At 35.0% G+C, this 20,118-nt stretch overlaps 2 protein-coding genes across 9 annotated transcripts in view; both read right to left on the bottom strand.

Annotated features, from left to right (window-relative positions):
- LOC125674977 (uncharacterized) overlaps nucleotides 1–8,805 on the bottom strand; it is a 32,752-nt gene extending 23,947 nt beyond the window's left edge. The window contains exons 1-3 of the mRNA XM_048912415.2: nucleotides 8,542–8,805; nucleotides 4,489–4,544; nucleotides 4,285–4,389 (exon numbers count right to left, since the gene is read on the bottom strand). The gene's annotated coding sequence lies outside the window, so the exon portion shown is untranslated. The remainder of the gene's footprint in view (nucleotides 1–4,284; nucleotides 4,390–4,488; nucleotides 4,545–8,541) is intronic.
- Nucleotides 8,806–11,979: 3,174 nt separating this feature from the next.
- LOC125674994 (uncharacterized) overlaps nucleotides 11,980–20,118 on the bottom strand; it is a 30,468-nt gene continuing 22,329 nt past the window's right edge. The window contains exons 3-6 of one of the 8 annotated variants that reach the window (XR_008801017.1): nucleotides 17,266–17,370; nucleotides 15,143–15,292; nucleotides 14,434–14,509; nucleotides 11,980–13,287 (exon numbers count right to left, since the gene is read on the bottom strand). Coding sequence is in view for 4 of the 8 variants with exons in the window: in XM_056158233.1 (XP_056014208.1) it covers nucleotides 13,069–13,145; nucleotides 13,228–13,287; nucleotides 15,143–15,292; nucleotides 17,266–17,370 (392 nt within the window). In the remaining 4 variants the exon portion in view is untranslated. Of the gene's footprint in view, nucleotides 14,510–15,142; nucleotides 15,293–17,265; nucleotides 17,371–20,118 lie in introns of all 8 variants that reach the window. The other 7 variants (XR_008801018.1, XM_056158233.1, XM_056158234.1 and 4 more) reach the window with 7 other exon arrangements.

Below are 20,118 nucleotides of genomic sequence, written 5' to 3' on the forward strand. Positions count from 1 at the left end.
TTCAAAATGAAATGCAACCGCGATAGCGATGTGCCAACAGCTTTGGCAATATCACGAATCGTGTATCTGCCATCACTTTCGATAATTTCCTTGACTTTTGAGACATTTCCCTTGCCTGTTACAGTCACAGGTCGACCAGAGTTTGCTGCATCTTTGACGGACTCTGTGCCAGTCAGAAATATCTTTCTCCACCTACGAACTGACTTATAAAATATCTTATCAAACCCATAAATTTCCCCCAATTCAGTAAACATCTGTATCACCGAATGACCGAGCTTTATGCGAACTTTTATATAAGCTCCTTCAATATTCTCAACTCGTTTCCCAGCCATTTTAACAACAGTGGTCAACGGCTGGCTCTATTGAAATGACTTTAAGTTTAAAACTATGTGGATATGAAGGCTCGTGTTGATACTGTTGGAAAGGTATTGAATACAAGAGTATCATCATTCTCGAAATCGTGCAAATCGTTATCACACTGTGGTACAATACACATTACATATCGAACAGCCCTCGTGCATGAGACTTATTCTAACACAGATTCCCACGGGATTGCATATGTAAGTATTTGGAAATGAGTGTATTCTTAAACGTGACAACTATGTGGATCTTTAACATATCTCAAACTTCATATTGACTCGACACTTTCAACTATTTCTATGGTGGCACATGTAATAAGTCTTATGATATCTTTTGTCTGTTGTAAAATTCAAATTACATCGGTTCCATATATTACGGCTATCCTGCGAATTTGATGGTTAGCAGTACGTATGAAAACAGTCGTTTTTTGTTGAAAACATAGAGACAGATAAAAGTTCATTTGGTTTTGTGTTAGATTTAGTGAAGGAAACTGCAGAATCTTATATCAACGGATTACGTCTAATATGAGTGACCTTGAAAGAGCGAACACCGAGCAAAGAGCTACAGACATGCCTCTCAACCGACGCCTAGGGGCACATAGGACAGCTAGACTTCCAAAAATTGCAGGGACACTATATCGCGTCGTGATAAACCTAAAATCAATCAAATATTCTTATCTCTGAACGTTAGACGTCCGAACTATATAGAATTTTGTAAATTATAACAAAGTACGACGTATTAGACTTCATGGAAACAAAAACCAGATGATTCGAAGGATCTTAATGTTCCTGGCGATGTGACATTTGTAAAAAAGACACACAACCTTTGAAACATTAGTTCATTACAATGCTTTTATGAATACGTGATGATATCATGAAACATGCTACGATTCTCAATACTAATTGTAGATATGTGTTTTTGTTTTAAGTTCAATAAGTTGTTTTTAACAGTTGTGAATATCTGATACATGGTGTAATTTGTATTTCGCCTGAAGGGAGCAAATATTCCTGTACAGGTTGTTTCATAGAAATTGAGCAAGAGCATATCCTTGTCATAATGGACCAAAAATTTATACATTTGACGGGTAATCTTTATGCCCAAGTGGGAAACCTAAAATACTGTTTTACTGTAAATAGTTTTGTCACATATTTACAGTGATTTTCTTTTGTTGTTCAGGTATTGTATCTGGTTATCATCAACAGGTTTTTTTTTATCGCATATGTGATAAAACGAGCTCCTCTCACCTTGTTATCGCATGGGCGGTACTAACATCAGAATTACACAATAGAAACAAGACAGGGATAATTCAGTTTTCGTGAAGTTACTTTTGCTGTTTCACGGGTAAAGCGTGCACCGATCGATGTCTGGGGCGTTGAAACAGAGAAGTGTTATGTAACAAATACATGTTTACACATACATGTGGCCGTTTTTGCAGTCAGTAATGTTAAATAGTTCTCTCTCTCTCTCTCTCTCTCTCTCTCTCTCTCTCTCTCTCTCTCTCTCTCTCTCATTTTATAATGCAAATGTAAGTCTTTAATCCTTTTGCCACTTTAATATTTATGTTATACAGCCACCAATATGTGACAGATACTGCCAGAGATAATCAGTTTTCGTTAAGTTAGTTTTGCTGTTTTGATGGGCGTTGAAGCTGACAGGAATTGTTATGTAACAGATATACACATACCTGTGACCAGGGGTTTTTCAAGTCAATAATGTTAAATAGTTTCTCCCTCTCTCTCTCTCTCTCTCTCTCTCTCTCTCTCTCTCTCTCTCTCTCTCTCATTTTATAAAGAGTTTGCTAATGCAAGTCTTTAATCCTTTTCCTATTTTAATATTTGTAATAAATACATGTTTTCTTAAAACATTTGTACAAATACATGTATAGAATTAAATTCCTGAAAAATTATTTATGAAGCCACCAATATGTGATTGATACTGCCAGGGATAATCAATTTTCGTTTTTTGTTGTACGGGTATAGCATATTAAATTCACATGCATCGTCCGACGATGGTATATGGCAATCTACCATTGTATTGAATGTATGGTTCAATACATGTAAAATGAGAAGCTTTTGAAATATGTGACAAGTCGGTTACCTTCTAGCATCCTCGTAAAATTCACATTATCAAAGAGATGGACGGTCCTTCTCTCACTCGTGCGCTCTGCGCACTCGTGACAGGGCCGTGCATCTATTTGATAATGTGAATATTACTCGGATGCTAGAAGATAACCATTACATAACACTTAAATTAGTTGGAAGGCATGCTGAAATGGACACTTCCCCTAAAGGTGTATTATAAGCTTTTTAAATCGAACTTTGAACGTGAAAAGTAGATGAGCGTATTGCCAGTGAACTCGGGAAATAATTGTAAAATTCCGTAATTTGTAATTCTGTCTACCAGCGGTCGAGCTAGTAAGATTGTCGGGTATACAATAATTGAATGAAAAAGTATTTTTACCATTTAACACAGGGAATATAGAGATGGATTTCATTACATATTAGAGTGTAGTGCACTTTCTCACATACAAAAGAACTGTATGAAAACATTCTTTTGTAAAACCATTGTTATTAAATTTTCCTATTTCATGTCAAAAGGAGATCTCACGTCACTGAAAAATATGTGTATGTATACAATAAAGATATATGGTTTAGCCTGTCTTATGATTTATACTTACATTCTTGAATCTTATTTTCATACTTTAAACGTGTATGCTTTATATCTCTGACCAGAAATGTATGTTTCTATCTTATTTATTGACCTTATGTACCAAGGGTTATAAATGGTTTTGCGAGAATGAAAAATCACTAACTCGTGTTGGTTATTGTTTGTTCCTTCGTTCGTTTGTTTGTTTAAAAGTGAATTCATATTGATTTTTTCTTCAGCCATTTGATTGCACAGCTTAATCCCTTTTCGTAGAAGATACTTGCATTTCAATTTGCAAGAAAATTGAAGATGTTTGTACTTACGTTTAGACCTATGGGTAGTACTAAGAAATGTAACAGAGAAGATTGTCATAAAGTTAATTTGGTCCTTTGCCGTTAACATCTACATGTATGTTCACTAAACTGCTCAGTACAAAAAGGTGAAGACAGTGATATTCATGTTTGCGTTTGACTATAATTGATGAACCAAAACTGAAATTGACCTTTCCTTTCTAGGTTCATCGCTGCAAAGACAGATCAATAGGGCTATATTGTACTTTAAATGTCACCCTTTCGTCCTGAAGGATGAGTAGCGTTTACACTTCTCAATTATGACACAAAGTTGTACCTTTTCGTTACAATTGTCCAAACTGAAGTGGGTGGTGCAATCTTGTAATTCCCTAAAGATTTTCCACAGCATTCTACATTCTACATTCATTTAGAGTTTCGAAAGACGTAGAAAGTTTTAATGGAATGAAAAACTAACATGTAGATTTACTGAATATAAATCAGAAACTTTTTCTTTGGTCTACCCGCATAATGGTAATGGTTTTCAATCAATTTCGATAAACGTACTTGTTTTATGAGCTCTAAATCACTTTGAGGAAATATTCGGACTGCACCTGACATAGTATACAATGTGACACTCAAATGCTTTTTCTTTCTTTAAATGTTCCAAGTATCAGTTTGAAATAAGTTTACTAATCAACCGTATCAATGATAACCAAGAGTTTCTTTATGCTTCAACACATCATGTCTTGATATTTTAAAACTTTTTAGTCACAGATATTGGATCAGTACTGTATTTTTCTGTAAAGTAATGCCAGTAGTAAACAATATACTCTGGGCTGAGTACATTTAAATGGGAAGGATGTGTATATACATGTAATTAAATTCAGAGTTTACTCGTGCATGATATTCACTGGATGAAATTTACCCCGGTCGGGATATAATTCTCTAATATTATATACCTAGCCGGCATATTATTCATTAATAGTACCTGTAGTTATAGGTGTTGTTCTACAACCTCTAAACCTGTTGCAGTTCTGCTCTGTACAATCACACACATAGCGACAAAGCAGTCCGTAATAGGGATACTGGCAACCTGAATGTAGAATTTATTGAGGGAATATTAATGATTACAATGTAATTTTTAATGTAAACAAGGATAAAACAAAACATCTTTCCGTCATATAATATTTACCGACACAGCTTTCTGTTTGGGCGTCCCATTTGTACCCTCTACAACATCTGAATGGTCTGTAATAGAGACATTAGTTTATTTGTTTCAAGTAATACAGGAAAGTTATATACAACCGTATAGCTGATATGTTAATTCATTCATCTACAAATCTGATTTATCTATGCATGGAAGTCAATTTAAGTCTAATATGGTTTGGCTATTTCAAAGGCTTGATACATTGGAAAATATGCATACTATATATACACTTTTCCCGATTCATACATTGAAATAGTTTAATTATCTATACCATATAAATTAAAATAATTTGTGTGAATGTTTTGGAACTCAGATTGTAAATTGAATAAAAAGGTCGTGGTTTAAAGTGTAACGGATTTTTGTGTACTGGTATGGGGCATACGATAATGTCCGATAGAATACGAAGGTATATGTTGAAAACACCCGATGTACTGTCGAAATTATCATACATTGGTCACGTGGTAAAACCCTATAAATACGGCGCAAACTTGCAGCTATGATTTAGTCTGACAAAGATTATTGCAGCGTTAACATCGGTGAGATCAAAGTTGAAAGTATTAGATAGTTTACGTTTAGGCCTAAGAGTTTGACAGTGTTAGTAAGTCACCATTGCTATGCGATATGCTTAACATTGTCAATGTATGTTTCTTGATATGATTTAGTGAAGTAACTTTTGTTGCTTCGGGATCTAATGCTGGTTATAAGCAACGCTGGTTGCTTGAGTTATATGTAACGCTGTTGCTTCAAGTTCAAAGCGCCGCGGTCGCTTTGATGTGACTGGGCTGAAGAAACCATTGTAGTTTGATTCTTAGTTTGAAAGAAGCCGTGTGATAACTCCGTACACACCAATCAATGATTTATTAACATGGAAAATTTTCTATTTGGTTAATATGTATATAATCGTTTCTAAGTAGAATATGTATATATATATATACATCTATTGTTGATAAATTCAAATCCTCAGCAAGTTATCTGAGGGGACCCTGTTGTAAATAGTATATTAAGGATTATCTCCCTCATGCATAGTTCTTATCCTTGGACGAATTTGGCTCCACCTTTTTGGCACGCTGCTTTTGGCTATATTTAGCTCTGAAACTTCATAGTTATTTCGGATTTCAAACATTTCGGTTGAGCATCACTGAAGAGACATTATTTGTCGAAATGCGCATCTAGTGCATCAAAATTGGTACCGTATAAGTTTTACATAATAATGGTAGCTAGATAGGTTACACGTTACAAAAGTATGGGGCTTAATATTCCGTACAGTTTCATATTACTCAATACATATACGTTTCTTACACAGAGTTGGTAAAGAATATAACGTTTATTACCAAAATAGGTATATCATACTAAACCCATTGTTGCATTTGTAGGTCTAGTTTGCAAAATTTAACTATGTGTTGCATCAAAGCTATAAAGTTGTCACTAAATATGATTGTAAATTAAAATATTTATATTTTCAATTTTTTTGTCTTTGACATTTTACCAATTGCGTTGCAGTTCTGAAGAATGCACGTAGGAATTATAATACAGTTAAATACGTCCATTTTGACGGCTGGGGCTAAATGCTGGTTCAGTCCTTTAAATAACTAGAATACTACATTGTAACTAGAATACATGACACGGAGGATATGTAGTAGATGATTGAAGTGACGGGGAATTCCGACAGAAATGAAAGTAGGAATGTAAATATCAAAATAGACTTTATTTGAAAACACATGAGGGCATGAACTGCAACGCGTTACGCCAGGATACTTTTCATGAACCGCTAATGCGCTTCATGAAGCATGTTAGCGGCAAGTTTTGAAGTATTTTCAAAAATGAAGTTTATTTTTTTATATTTACATTCTACTTTCATTTGTATCGGAATTCCCACTCTTGGTCTCAGAGGACAAGTGGTTTTCTGTAAGGTGTTCCTTCCCTTACCCACGTGTTCCAGTTATTTAAAGGTGTCGGAGACTCGCTATTCCCCACTGCCACTCAGCTGCCAAGTATTTATTACTAGAGGAAATAGATATTTCACAGGTTGTTGTTTTGCATTCCATTCGAGATTTTCACACATACAGTGACTTCACTAGCTGTACATGACGTGTTCCACATTTTGACGTATGAATGGTTCTCAAGGCAGAAGCAATGAGGGTTCTTTCCTGTGACCTTCGCTTCTGATGCCTTACGCTTGGCGAGGAAAGAATTACCCCCAGACGTGCAACCTAACTCCCCCCCCCCCCCCAAGATTTCACCTTAGTATTAAGTTTCATAGATATCAATATAATAAACATTGAAAGTTAATACGTTTCTACATGTACAATGGTAGTAAATCAAAGTTTCATTGTATTCATTGTAATTATAGTAGTCTATTCATTAATCAAGTTGATACCTTTAGCAATTTTCTTATGGTTATAATAAAGAACGATATTAAACAAATGTTCCTGTTTTTAGCAATTTCAATGAACTGTGTTCAGTGACGTTAACCTAGTATATGTTGGTAAACTTTTCTCGAGTACCAAGAGATGTGGTGCCGAGCGAAGCGAGGGACCAAATCGAGTAGCAAGAACATACTTGGTACATGTTTCACACGAGAAATGAGAAATCTTTGTGGTCTCTATTTAATTTAATATAACCCTTCTATATTTTTTATCCTTTAATCAAGATCATCAGCATTTATCGTTATTAGTGTAATTTTGTATTGGTTGGGTTTGATAATTCGTGCCCTATTACTAAATCTATTGTTTTGGACATGTTGGGCAAGATAGAAACTACTTCCATGCGTTTCCTATATATAATTTCTGAAACAGATTTTGAAAACTGACTATTTAGGTGACCAACAAAAACGGATCAGATATGTTGATAGAGTGATATAAAAATGCCCTTGTCTTTTAAATTTATTTGAAATGATAGATTGCTGGATGTATCACTTTGTGGCTGAAGCCCGAACATAAGATGGTGAGTACACATTCTCTCATACTATTTTCATGAAGTGTTAACTTGGTGATGGGACATAACAAATACCTCAGAGAGAGAGAGAGAGAGAGAGAGAGAGCGAGAGCGAGCAGGGTACATAAGTATTATTTTCTTGGTAACATATTTTGATAACTATAGTACATGTACATATAGATCTAGATATGATTTACAATGTATCTATTGATCAAACCAAACAACACTCAAAAAAGAAAAGAAAAAACGAAAGAAAAAAGAAACACAAACGTATTTGATGAAAAAGTACCTATAGACCTACATGTATATACTGATCATGCATATGAGTTTTCACATATTCTCTGCCAGTGAATTTCATAATCATCATGTCTACAGTTTCTTAGCAGCAAGTACTTCTCAACCACAATTCTGTCCGTAACTATTTTTCTAATGCAGATATATGTACTTGCGGACTATTTTGATATTTACAAGAAAAAATATGTTGTTTTACAACAAGCAAATGAAATTTTGAATGTCTAACTGTTGAATTTTATTATACATTTGTAGAATCAATATTTTATTTTTACTGACATGCGTCCCGACTGAGAGAGAGTGTATCTTATATAGATCATGTCTATTCTCTGGTACCTGGCACACCATATTTAGAAAGCGCGACGCCCTTCCTTGATTGTTACCTATCATTGATAATTATTGGTCTAATAATCAGAAATACAAAGGCACGTTTACTCAACCATGAAGCTTGGACTTGGGGTCTACCAAGTTATTTGGTACACGCACAAATCTTTTGATCGAGATGTGGACCATGTACTAATATTTTATAAATCGTGTTTATGTTTTTTAACACTTAGATGCATGCGGAAATATTTTTAGGACGTATTGATATAATTAATGAGAATTTTGTAAAAATGAAATGCTTAAATAACTATACTGAATAAGGGCCCTTGACAATCTCTCACGTTATGAAAAAGGACATGTTCATGTGATCCTTATCCATACATATATACTGTAGTCAATCGGGATGTACTTTACGTTACTTAAGATAAATCATATGTACAAATGCATCCATTGAATTATTAGATTGAAGATTTACAATACTGAACATACCCGGTACAGAATCCTCTCCGTGTTGATGCACACTGTACAAATGTAGAGAAACATGTTATGATACAGAGCCTACAAAGCATGGTTTGAATAAGTGCAATATTCCTGACCTTGGTGTCAAATTTATACACGTTATTCCAATTTCCGGCTCAGATGACATACATGATGCTTTCACAATAAATTGCATATGTGCAAAATAAATCTCTATAGAAATTCACATTAAATGAATAAAGAAAAACATAATTTGGTCAAAGATATCCCAGTAGATCAAAGGAAACAAATGGTGACATTCAACTTACATGCATCTTTGGCGGTCAGTCGATTTCAATCACCGTTTGCCTTTGTCAGTTGGTAGAAAACCTGACTAGAGATTCAGAGCCGGGTTCGAATCCTTATCTCAAATTGCATTTTCTCCCTGTTACATTCAGTGTCATGTTGGTCACTGGAATGGACAGGTGAAAATGCCTATCAGCGAAAAAAAAAACCCTGGTTGATATCTTCAAGACGTGAAGACATTTGAGGAAGGTTGAATGTGGCAATTAGACGGGTTCAATCGCCGGAGGCCAGAGATTTCAGTTGGTAGAACACCTGTCTGGAGATTCAGAAGACACAATTTCGAATTCCGGTCTGGTCCATTGCATTTTCTCTTTTTCGGTTACATATCTTAAATTGTTTGAAAGATATTTGCATATGCACAAGTAGTTTTGTTTGCTAACAAATTAATCCATAATAAGATAAATAATAATTATACTACCCAACTGAAAGAGTTGAAATAAATTCACCGACAGCTCGATGTCTTCAGTCCGTTGTTTTAACAGGTAATAATGGAGACGACCAAGTTATTACAAAGTGCTTCCATGTATCGGAACATCGTAACTTTAATTTAGATATATCAGTCTCTTATCAAACCGAGTATTATCTTTAACATTTGATAAGTCATTATATGTACTAATTAGAAAAATTCATAAATGAATTATGCAAGGATCACATAAATTACAGGCTATTTGAATAAACATTTCTGATCTCGATGAAGTTTATGTTTTCAATTTTGGTCTATGACATTGATAGTTTTTAGAGGACATCTCGCTATTCCTTTCATTCCATTTGCCATCTCTGCTGCAAGTTAATTTATGAATTGTACGGTAATTATGTTGTAACAGTAAGGGAGAAATTACAATGGACCATAACGGAATTCGAACCCCCGCTCTGGCCAATTGCATTTCCCTCTTCCTATTACAGTTGATAATGTAGACCAGCCACTGGAACTGAGAGGTGAAAATGCTTGTCAGTGGATAAAGATCCTGGGATTGATGTCTTCAAGGCGTGAATACATTTAAGGAAGGAGGAAAATGGCGGTCAGACGGCTTAGATCGCCGATGACCAGATATCGCAGTTAATAGAACATTTGACTGGAGACTGAAAGGACCCAGGTTCAAATACCGGTTTATCCGTTGCATTTTCCCCCTTCGCTTACAATAAGATTAAACTTTGAAACGAATTTACCGTTTAGTACCTTCATTCCCAGTTTTGGTTGGGTCGGGTGGGCGGTTACCAGAAAAGAAGGCGATGTGTCTTCATGCAAAGTGTTCACCGTGGATGGGAAAGGTTGAATAATCATATCAGAAAATAAAATCCTAATGCAGTTTTCTGCTACACAAGTGAAGATTAAGAACAATTCAACGAATGCATGATTAATAGAGTTAGTTAAGAAATGAATTTCATTTTAGAAAATACATGAAATTATGCAGTGCGACTCTTCACATCGGCCACCTCATGAAACATATGCTGGTGTAACATATAGACAAACGACCCCAGATGTCATTTCTTAACGCTAAAAGTTGACCCTGATGAAACATTAACGTTAGATAGTGATAAAAAAAACGATCATTGAAAAGCGAGCAACGTTACATTTTGAATAGCAATGGAGTCATCTTTAACGGCTATTTAAATGTTACATAAATAATGTTGTAAATATTTAAGATGGATTGTCTACAACCAATGTTTAACATATTTACATATCAAATCAAGAATATGCTTGTAATATCATACAAATCAAAACAAAATATTCTCAATTTTAATATCTTATGTGATATGGTGAAACAGTCTACCATCCACAGCGAACTTCTAAAGCCACGCGCTCGCACTAAACCGTGTGGCGAAAGACGGTTTGATGTTTCTTAATCAACTCTGTGGAACTGCCTCTCGTTTGATCTTCGTTTGATCTTCGTGTCGAGGGTTCATTAGCTGTTTTTAAAAACAAACTTAAAACGCATCTTCTTTTAAAACTTGCGTTTAATCTGTAATTGGGTATTTATATATATACAGTTATTTTCAAAACACAAAACAAATCCCCTCCCTAAAATAAAACCCACCTCAGTTTTATCATTTTACAATAATTTTTTTCTATGTATTATTCTTTGTTTTAGTTTGTATTTATTGTGTTACCTCAGTTTTAGTATTATTTTATACCGTTTTCTATGTATTTATTGTTCTTTGTTTTAGTTTGTTTTTATTGTGTTACATGTAAAGCGCTTTAGGGTATTTGTCTTAATTAGATAAAGCGCTAAATAGATGTATGGTAATAATAATAATGATAAATAATAATCTACTTTGATTAGTTGAACCTCGTCGTGAATGTAAATAGACAACACAATTTGTTACCGTTACAAATGTGCCAAGATGCATATTGACGTATGAGACTATTCAAAAGAAGAATGAAATGGTTACAACAATAAGCTGTTCACACGCTCTGATCAGCTCCGTATATTCTGTTACGTTAAAACTCGAATATCATTTCTGCCACAGGCTTTGAGATATGACCCTGGTTGTACCGTGTTAACGGCGTGACATCACAGTTGCAAAAGCGCGGTAAATTATAACAGTGATATTCAGATTTTTTTTGACGACATTCACTGCAAAAAAAATTACGCGATCATCGATCATCTCAATGTGCACGTATTGGTCAATATCGTTTTCTCACTTGAAAATGACGAAAGGAGCTAAGCGGACAAATTATATACCCTTCGTATAACAGTAATTTTCAAATAAAGGGGCAAAACTCCATCTAGAGAAGTGGAAATGGATCAAAATTACATGATCTAGAGTGATCCTAAGCTACATAGGAAGTTGCAGCTTGATATGTAACCGAGACAGGAAATTAGAAACAGAAAACCCCGAAAGGACGGACAGACGTACGGACATCGCTGTACCATATACGTCCCATCTAAAGACGGACGTATGAAAATAACAGATGCAGGCCTATTCTTTGTCGCTGTACATTATTTTTGGTTTTAAAAATTTTACGTTTTCATCTTTGGACACTTAGATCTATAAGTAAGGCGACGTTGATAATTAACTTACATATAGACATTTTTGCAAAGCTGCATCAAGAAATTTACATAGATAACTGGCATACATTTATGAAGATGGACAAATAGGAGGGGGAGATAAAGTTTTTTAATCAACATTCCAGATTAAAACAAACCATCATGAAAGGTGTATATAACGTACGGTGATCAATATAATAACTCCTATAAGCAATACAAAATAGAGAGTTAAGCAAATACGGACCCCTCGACACACCAGAGGTGGGATCAAGTGCCTAGGAGGAGTAAGCATCCCCTGTCGACCGGTCACACCCACCGTGAACCTTATATCTTGATCAGGCAAACGGAGTTATCCGTAGTCAAAATCAGTGTGCATAAAACACGCCAGACAGCATTTGGCCCAATGACAGGCTACGGTGGCAGACGAGACTGTTGGAACCCCTGCACCATCAACTTGTTTGTCAGAAGCTTGCCTCGATTTAAAAACTGACCATTCGCAGAACAAGATCTTACGGATCGAATCAGTTGAGCAATATAAACACCATATGCAGGTGATAATGGAATATTGCTACATAAATATAGGAAGTTGACTACGGATAAGCTGAAATCAAGTTGAGTTGTTAGTTTGCCGTTAATATCTACTTTCAATAAAATATGTAAGTATCAAGCAGAAGTGGACGACTCTGTGGTGTCCTTTATTTCGAGTTCAGAGGGATATATTGAATCGACATATGAATGAAAGTGATTATTGTTAGATAAAACGTCGTCGTTATCTAAGACTGCATTAAATGATTAGTTCAGCTTTCCCAAACATAAACGTATATTGGGAATTATACGATATACTTCCTGATGGATTATTGAGATGAAACGCAATACAAGTGTTTAGATAACAATTGATTTTCGGCAGATAATGGCTACGGTGGTCAGAAACAACATTTACAACCAACAACGGTGGGGTCACCGAACAACAGGGTTCACCCCGACAATATTTTTGTGTCGTCCGAATGGGCAAGTAGCCTGCTGTGTAATCACAATCAAACTACTGACACACCCAATATACATTGCCTTAAAATATGTATTCAACTTGTAACCTTATTGTATTTGTCAATATACAAATAAAAATTCATAAATCAACATCCACACATCAATTGTCAACATCACAATATAACATCCGATTTGAAGGTGACGATTTCGCCCCGAACCACTAAGACTCCATTTGAATGTCATTGTGATGAGTTGTGCAAGTATGGAAGGTCCAGGTATGCTGACAGCAAGCGATATCTGAAACGAAAGATCTAAACAGCAGAAAGAGGGTGAGTTGGGTGGGTGTTTCAAATTTCTCCGCTCTAAAATATTTACCGACCTTCTCGAATGCTGCAAAATGGAAAAGGGAAGTGATGCTGCAGTGAATTTAGAATGATGCCTGTTAAAATCCAGAAAACAATTCCGGATTATATACATACCTGGCATTGATGCCTAAATTAAATGACACAATAACACTCATCTACTTCAATGCAATATTACTCATAGAAGTAAAAGGGGGCGCTTAAATAATGACACATATTTACAGACAAGCTGAAATATGTGTAAAAATATCTAAATGTCGTAAGGATATTTTATTTCTATTCACGTAGACGTTTTTGAATGAATTCTGCTTCATGAAAGGTGAAGATAACGAACAGTGATCAATCTCATATTCATATGAATTTAAAAACAGATCACCTAACAAAGGAGCACAATTCGTACCCATGGAGATTCCAACAGACTGTTGGAAGACCTGATCACCAAAGACCACGAAAATATTGTGAATGAGGTACTCTAGCATAATTTTATTTCAACTTCAGAGTACTTGTGCGTGGAATCAGAGTTATATTTAACAACGTAATTTTTTGATGACTGATCATTATGTATGAATATTTCCGTTTTCCATTTTTGTTGGAGAAACAACTGTGCATGATGTCAAAAAGGCTAGTCTTTAATTCATCGCGAGGAATGGTCTTTTAAAGTGTTGAAAAGGCAAATATTTTGATGTTGTTGATTTGAGAAACTCTTAGCCACTTCAAGTTTACTAAAAGTATCTGTTACGGACAGAGGGGTTCGAATACCAGTGGACAGGTAGCCCAGTTGGTAGTTAATCTAACTAGAGATTCAGGGGGCCTGGTGCAAATCCTTGTCTCGTCCGTTGCATTCTCTCCCTTCCTGTTACATTTAGTGCTATGACCAGCCCCTGGAACAGACAGGTGAAAACATCTTCCAGGAAATCGATGTAAAGACATTAAACTAAGGAATCTGGCAGCTAGACGGGTTCGATCGCCAGTGCACAGAGAGTTCAATTGGTAGAACATCTAACCGGAGATTCAGTGTATTTTCTGCAGACCAGTGATCTGGTCTGGACCGTTGCATTTTCTCTCTTCCTGTTACATATCTTAAATTATTTGAAAGTTTGAAAACGATCACACAGAATTTATGACATACATAGATATACCTAGTTTTGTATGCAAACAAAATAATCGATAATAAGATATATAATAATCATACTACCCGATTTCAAAAGTTGAAATATACTCACCGACAGCCTGTCTCAAGTCAGTTATTCATAGGTTCCAATGGATACGACCGAGTCTTTACAAAGTGCTTTCATGTATCTGAATAACGTAATGCTGATGTACACACATTAGTCTCTTAGTAAACCGAGTATCATTTCGAAGATTTAAAAAGTCATTCTATATGTATGTATATATTGGAAGTATTGAAAAATGGTGTGTGCAAGGATCACTAAAATATCGGGCTATTTGAATAAACTTTTCAAATCTCGATGCATTTTATCTTTTCAATTTTGGTCTACGACATTGATAGATTTTTAGAGGACATCTGTCTATTCATTACATTCCATTTTCCGCCTCTGCTGCAAATAAGTTCATCGATTTTAATATAATTATGTTGTATCAAGAAGGGAGAAACTGCAATGGACCAGAGGGGAATTTGAACCCCAATCTGGCCCACTGAATTTCACGTTTCTCTTACAGTTAGTAATGTAGACAAGCCAATGGAACTGAGAGATAAAAATGTTTTTTCAGGGGATGCTGTCTTTAAAGCTTGAAGACATTTTAAAAGGAGGGAGGAATATGGTAGTTAGACGGCTTCGATGAGCGTCGCCAGTAAGATTAGTTAGTAGAGCACCTGACTAGAGATTAAGGGGTGCGGGTTTGAATACCGGTCTGGTCCGTTGTATTTCCTCCCCCCTGTTAAACTGAAATCAATTTTTTAAATGAATTTACCATTTGTTTGCTTTATTCCAGTATCTGGCATTCCTACTTTCGCTTTTGTTGTGTGTTGTGACGCACTGGTTGGTCGGGTGGTTACCAGAAATGAAGAGATGTCTGAACGGAAAGTGTTCCCCGTGGGTGAAAAATGTTGAATAATCCTACCTGAGCATAAAATCATACACTGTAGCAATACCGTTTCCTCTCACACAAATTAAAAGTAAGAACAATTCAACTTTAATTAAGAAATTAATTTCATTTTTGAAAATACATCAGGGTTTATGTACATGTATAAAGTGCGAAGCTTCCCGCCGGCCTATTTCATGGGTTCGCGCTTGTTGAATGGTATTCCTGTGTGAAGCGGTATACTTCACACCTTCATGTATTTTGAAAAACAAAGTTTTTTTTTCTCATATTTACATTCTAGTTTCATCTCCGTCGGAAATCCTAGCCGTTAAAATTGGCAGACTGTTGTATTTATCTTTATAGGTGCATTGTTAACAATTTTAGAGATATCAAACGCAAAAAATAGAAATGCAAATAATAAACAAATTTTAAATTGTTTTAATATACACTGCGATGATGCATGTCAGCATATTTAATAAAGTGCGTTAACTAGCGCATTCTGAAATTTAAGTGTACCTGCGTGAAGCGTTGCGGGTCATACTCTCATGTATTATATTTTCTGTCGAAATCCTAACCGTTAAGATAGGAGTACTATATTTATCAAGATTCATACCCACATTGTCCAAAACAGCATCGCATTAATTGGAAATGTAACTATTCAAGAAAGAGAACATTCGTAAAATTGACAACTATGTACATGTATATCTTTATTACGAAATCTCAGACTTCATTTTTAATATTAAACATTTTGCACTATAGCTGTATCTGTAATAGGCCTTATGCCATGAAATTAAAAGTGCTATTGCAATGGTTCACTTAGCTGCAATAGTGAATTTAGTGCCCGACCGAGGGATATAGATCTCATATGTCAAATAATGTCATTTTTGTACGAAATAAAGTAGACTTTATGACATACTCAATGACTTCAGCTTCTCTATCGTCAACTTTCCATAATTAATTTATGTAGCAATATTCCATTATCAGCATCGTATGGCGTTTATGTCTCTCAAATGATTAAGTCAACAGGGGATGCTTACTCCTCCTTGGTACCTGTTGCAGCCTCTAATATGTCCAGGGTTCTTGTTTGTCATACTCGTAATGTCGTATTCTTTGTAGGAGTTATGAAATTGATCACTGTTCGTTATCTTCACTTTTTCGTTTTTATCACATCAGATTCAATTTGAATTGGGCTCTTTTTTTGGAAGAAAGTCCGCAGATCATGTTCGAAGTTACCATGTATTTCACCTTAAATCCACCCATGGATTAACTTTTAAAGTTAAGGAATTATTCCCATTGACATAGCCCCTGTTGTCTCTTTTTCGTTTTGCATCTCTTTGAATGAGGTAGGTGTGATTTTTAAGCTATTATTGCAAAATTTGTAAATTACATGCCCATCTCTTTTCTGGAACGGATATTTTCGATTTGTTTTGCTTTCTGTTGTAGATTACTAGATTTGTGAATGGTTTCATCATTGGCCCATTACCCTTCCCCTTTTTGAACGGATATTTTCGAGTTGTTTTGCTTTCTGTTGTATATAACTAGATTTGAGAATAGCTGCATCAGCAGCGGAAAATGGGATTGGTACGGCTGTTGTTTGATACCTTAATCATAGTGATGAACGGTATTCTCGTGAAAATTACGTTTTGATCTCTGCACCTTCCAGGGTAATTTTTTCGGATCTGTGAACTTTGTGTTTGTAAAGTCAGTGAACTTTGAACCTTTATATTTAAACTTTGAACTGTGACTGTCGAACGTTTTAGCAACACTTTTGTCTATGTAGCATAATGTGTGTTGTATATGCATTTATTTCTGGGGCATGCTCTTTGTTTAGCGGCCCATTGCTAATGTTGAAAGTTGATTTGCATTTGTAATTAATTCAAAACAGCCATGCCCATGTTATCTTCATATCTATCATAATAAATTTCAAAGAATTATTTATTTTGTTTGTTACACTTTGCTGAAATAAATATTCAGTCGGAATACATATTCAGCATGTTATTCATTAATAGTACCTGTAGATATAGGCGTTGTTCTACAACCATCAAACATGTTACAGTTCGGCTCTGTACAATCACATACATACTGACACAGCAGTCCGTAATAGGGATGCTGGCAGCCTGAATGTAGAATTTATTCCGAGAAAATCAATGATTACAATATCATCTTTAATGTCAACAAGGATAAACAAAACATATATCCGCCATATGATATCTGGCTGGTCTGTAATAGAGACATTAGTTTTGTTTCAAGTAATACAGGAAAGTTCTACACAACCATATAGCTGATATGTTAATTCATTCATCTACAAATCCGATTTATCTATACACAGTTCTAAGTGTCAAGGTATGTTGAATTTTATATGATTTGTCCATTTTCAATGCATGGTACAATGGAATAGACTTCTTCCATTCACATTGACATACCTTAATTAATCCATACCACATAAATGGAATGTGAATGAGAATGTTTTGGGACTTCAACTATAAATCATAGTAAATTGAATAAGAGGATCAGGTTGGAAAATATGTGGCTTGATTTTCCGTAAAAGTTTATATTACTCAATACATATAGTCTTTTTACACAGAGTTAGTGAAGAAAATATCCTTTATTTTCCAAATGTGTGTATATCATAAAGCCATTGTTACATATGTAGGTCTAGTTTGCAATATTTAACTATGTGTTACATCAAAGCTATGAAATTTTCTCTAATTATGATTATGTTAATCAAATTGTTATATTTTTAATGTTGCCCTTATCATATTTACCCATTGTAATGATAGCCATCCCCCATCCCGTTGCAGTTGTGAAGAATTCGCGCATGGATCTTAAGTATGTTTTCACGTAAAAATCAGGCAAAATCGCATTTTCGTGATAGGTCCATGTTCATGAAATGATTCCAAACTTAGCATACTAAGTCACCGTGATATGTTTAGCAAATGTACGAAGTAGTTTTGATTTATTTCGCCTTGTTCCAAAATTATGGACAGATATTTATGAATATGGAGCATTCAGACTTCGTGCAAATCTATACAAAATACTACTTGTAATACCTTTGAAATATGAAAACAGCAAAGCGGGTATGAAAAATATATAAGGAAATGAAAAGGCATGCTCTGAAATAAACATTATTTTAAAGTTTTAATATAACATTTTGAATCCTCTATGAATGTTTAAATTTTCATGCAATTTCGGTTATCGTTCTTGAATTTAACTTTCATGATCGCTACGGGTGCTGCGGTGTCAAGCACACTAAGTGCGCGGAATATGGCGGATCCAAACCTTTATGCAGTGTGGGATAATATCCCAACAGAGTGAGATCTACTCTCAAGCCTCATTGAAAGGAAACGGACATGTTTACCTTCGGAAAGTGTCAGAAAAACATTGATCCGTCACTGAAGATAGACGGATGCATATGGAGGATATGTGGAGCAGCCGACAATGAAGACAAAGTAAAACATTTTATGTCATGTCACCGAGTCAGCGCATTTCGATAATTTCAAATGCAGTTATTTTAATATTAATACAAAATTCGCAAGATTTATAATTACTGTAGAGCATAAAAATTATAACGAATGTTGTATATATGGTATTGTATGAAACAACTACAGATGACGCCCCTCCCTTGTTTCAAAAAGTCTCATGCTTCAACAGGTACGCTATGATATGTTTTAATCGACGGCATCTTTCATTAATTGATCTGCAATAATGTAAAACTTATACGGTACCAATTTTGATGCACCAGATGCGCACTTCGACATATAATGTCTCTTCAGTGATGCTGAACCGAAATGTTTGAAATCCGAAATAACTCTGAAGTTTTAGAGCTAAATATAGCCAAAAACAGCGTGCCAAAAAAGTGGAGCCAAATTCGTCCAAGGATAAGAGCTGTGCATGAGGGAGATAATCCTTAATTTTGAAATGAATTTCTAAATTTTATAACAGCAATTAAATGTACATCCGTATTTTCAAGCTAGTAACGAAGAAATCCTCAAACGCTTCCTGCCCAAAATAGAAATGTAGATTATGCATAACTGAGGATCAGTAGGGGTAGGTAACACCTCACAAGAGTTTAGTTTTATGTACCACATGGAGTTTTCAGTCGAATTTGCAGATACAAATGCAAGACACAATATAACGTTTTGTGAGATGCAATGTTCACTAGGCCTATATAATATAATTCAGTATAATAAACAAGTCACTGATAGCTTAGTGGTAGAGTACCCAGTCAAGTTAGCGAAAGACACCCGGTTCAAACCTCACAGTCACTCACCAATATTCATTTCTTCAATTATTTTATATACATATTTTTCCTTTAAGTTAATCTACATGTATGTACACAATATCTAAACAAAAAATTATTTCATATGCACAGAGTCATTTATTTGAGTGGTAACCGTCTAGCTCTTGACAAACCAGAATTCATTGGTTTTTATTCCCAAATTGGAATATCTTAATCATGCAGACCTCATAAAAAATTAAATAAAGTTTTGAATGTTTTGGAACGTAGAGGATAAATAACAGTAAATTGAATAAAATGGTCGGGCTTTAAAGTATGGGGCTTAATCTTCCGTAAAATTTCATATTACTCAATGCATATACTTTTCTTACACAGAGTTAGTGAAGAATATAATCTCTATATTCAAAATGTGTATATCATACTAAACCTATAGGTATATTTGTAGGTCTGGTTTGCAATATTTCACGATGTGTCATATCAAAGCTATACAATTTTCACCTAATATGATTGTGAATCAAATTGTTTACATTTTTTATTTTTTTGTCTTCAACATATTTGCCCATTGATATGATCGTCACCCCCATTTATGCGTTGCAGTTGTGAAAAATCCGCGTATGAATCTTAATAA

Source organism: Ostrea edulis, chromosome 3 (genome assembly GCF_947568905.1).
Source record: "Ostrea edulis chromosome 3, xbOstEdul1.1, whole genome shotgun sequence".
Lineage (NCBI taxonomy): Eukaryota > Metazoa > Mollusca > Bivalvia > Ostreida > Ostreidae > Ostrea > Ostrea edulis.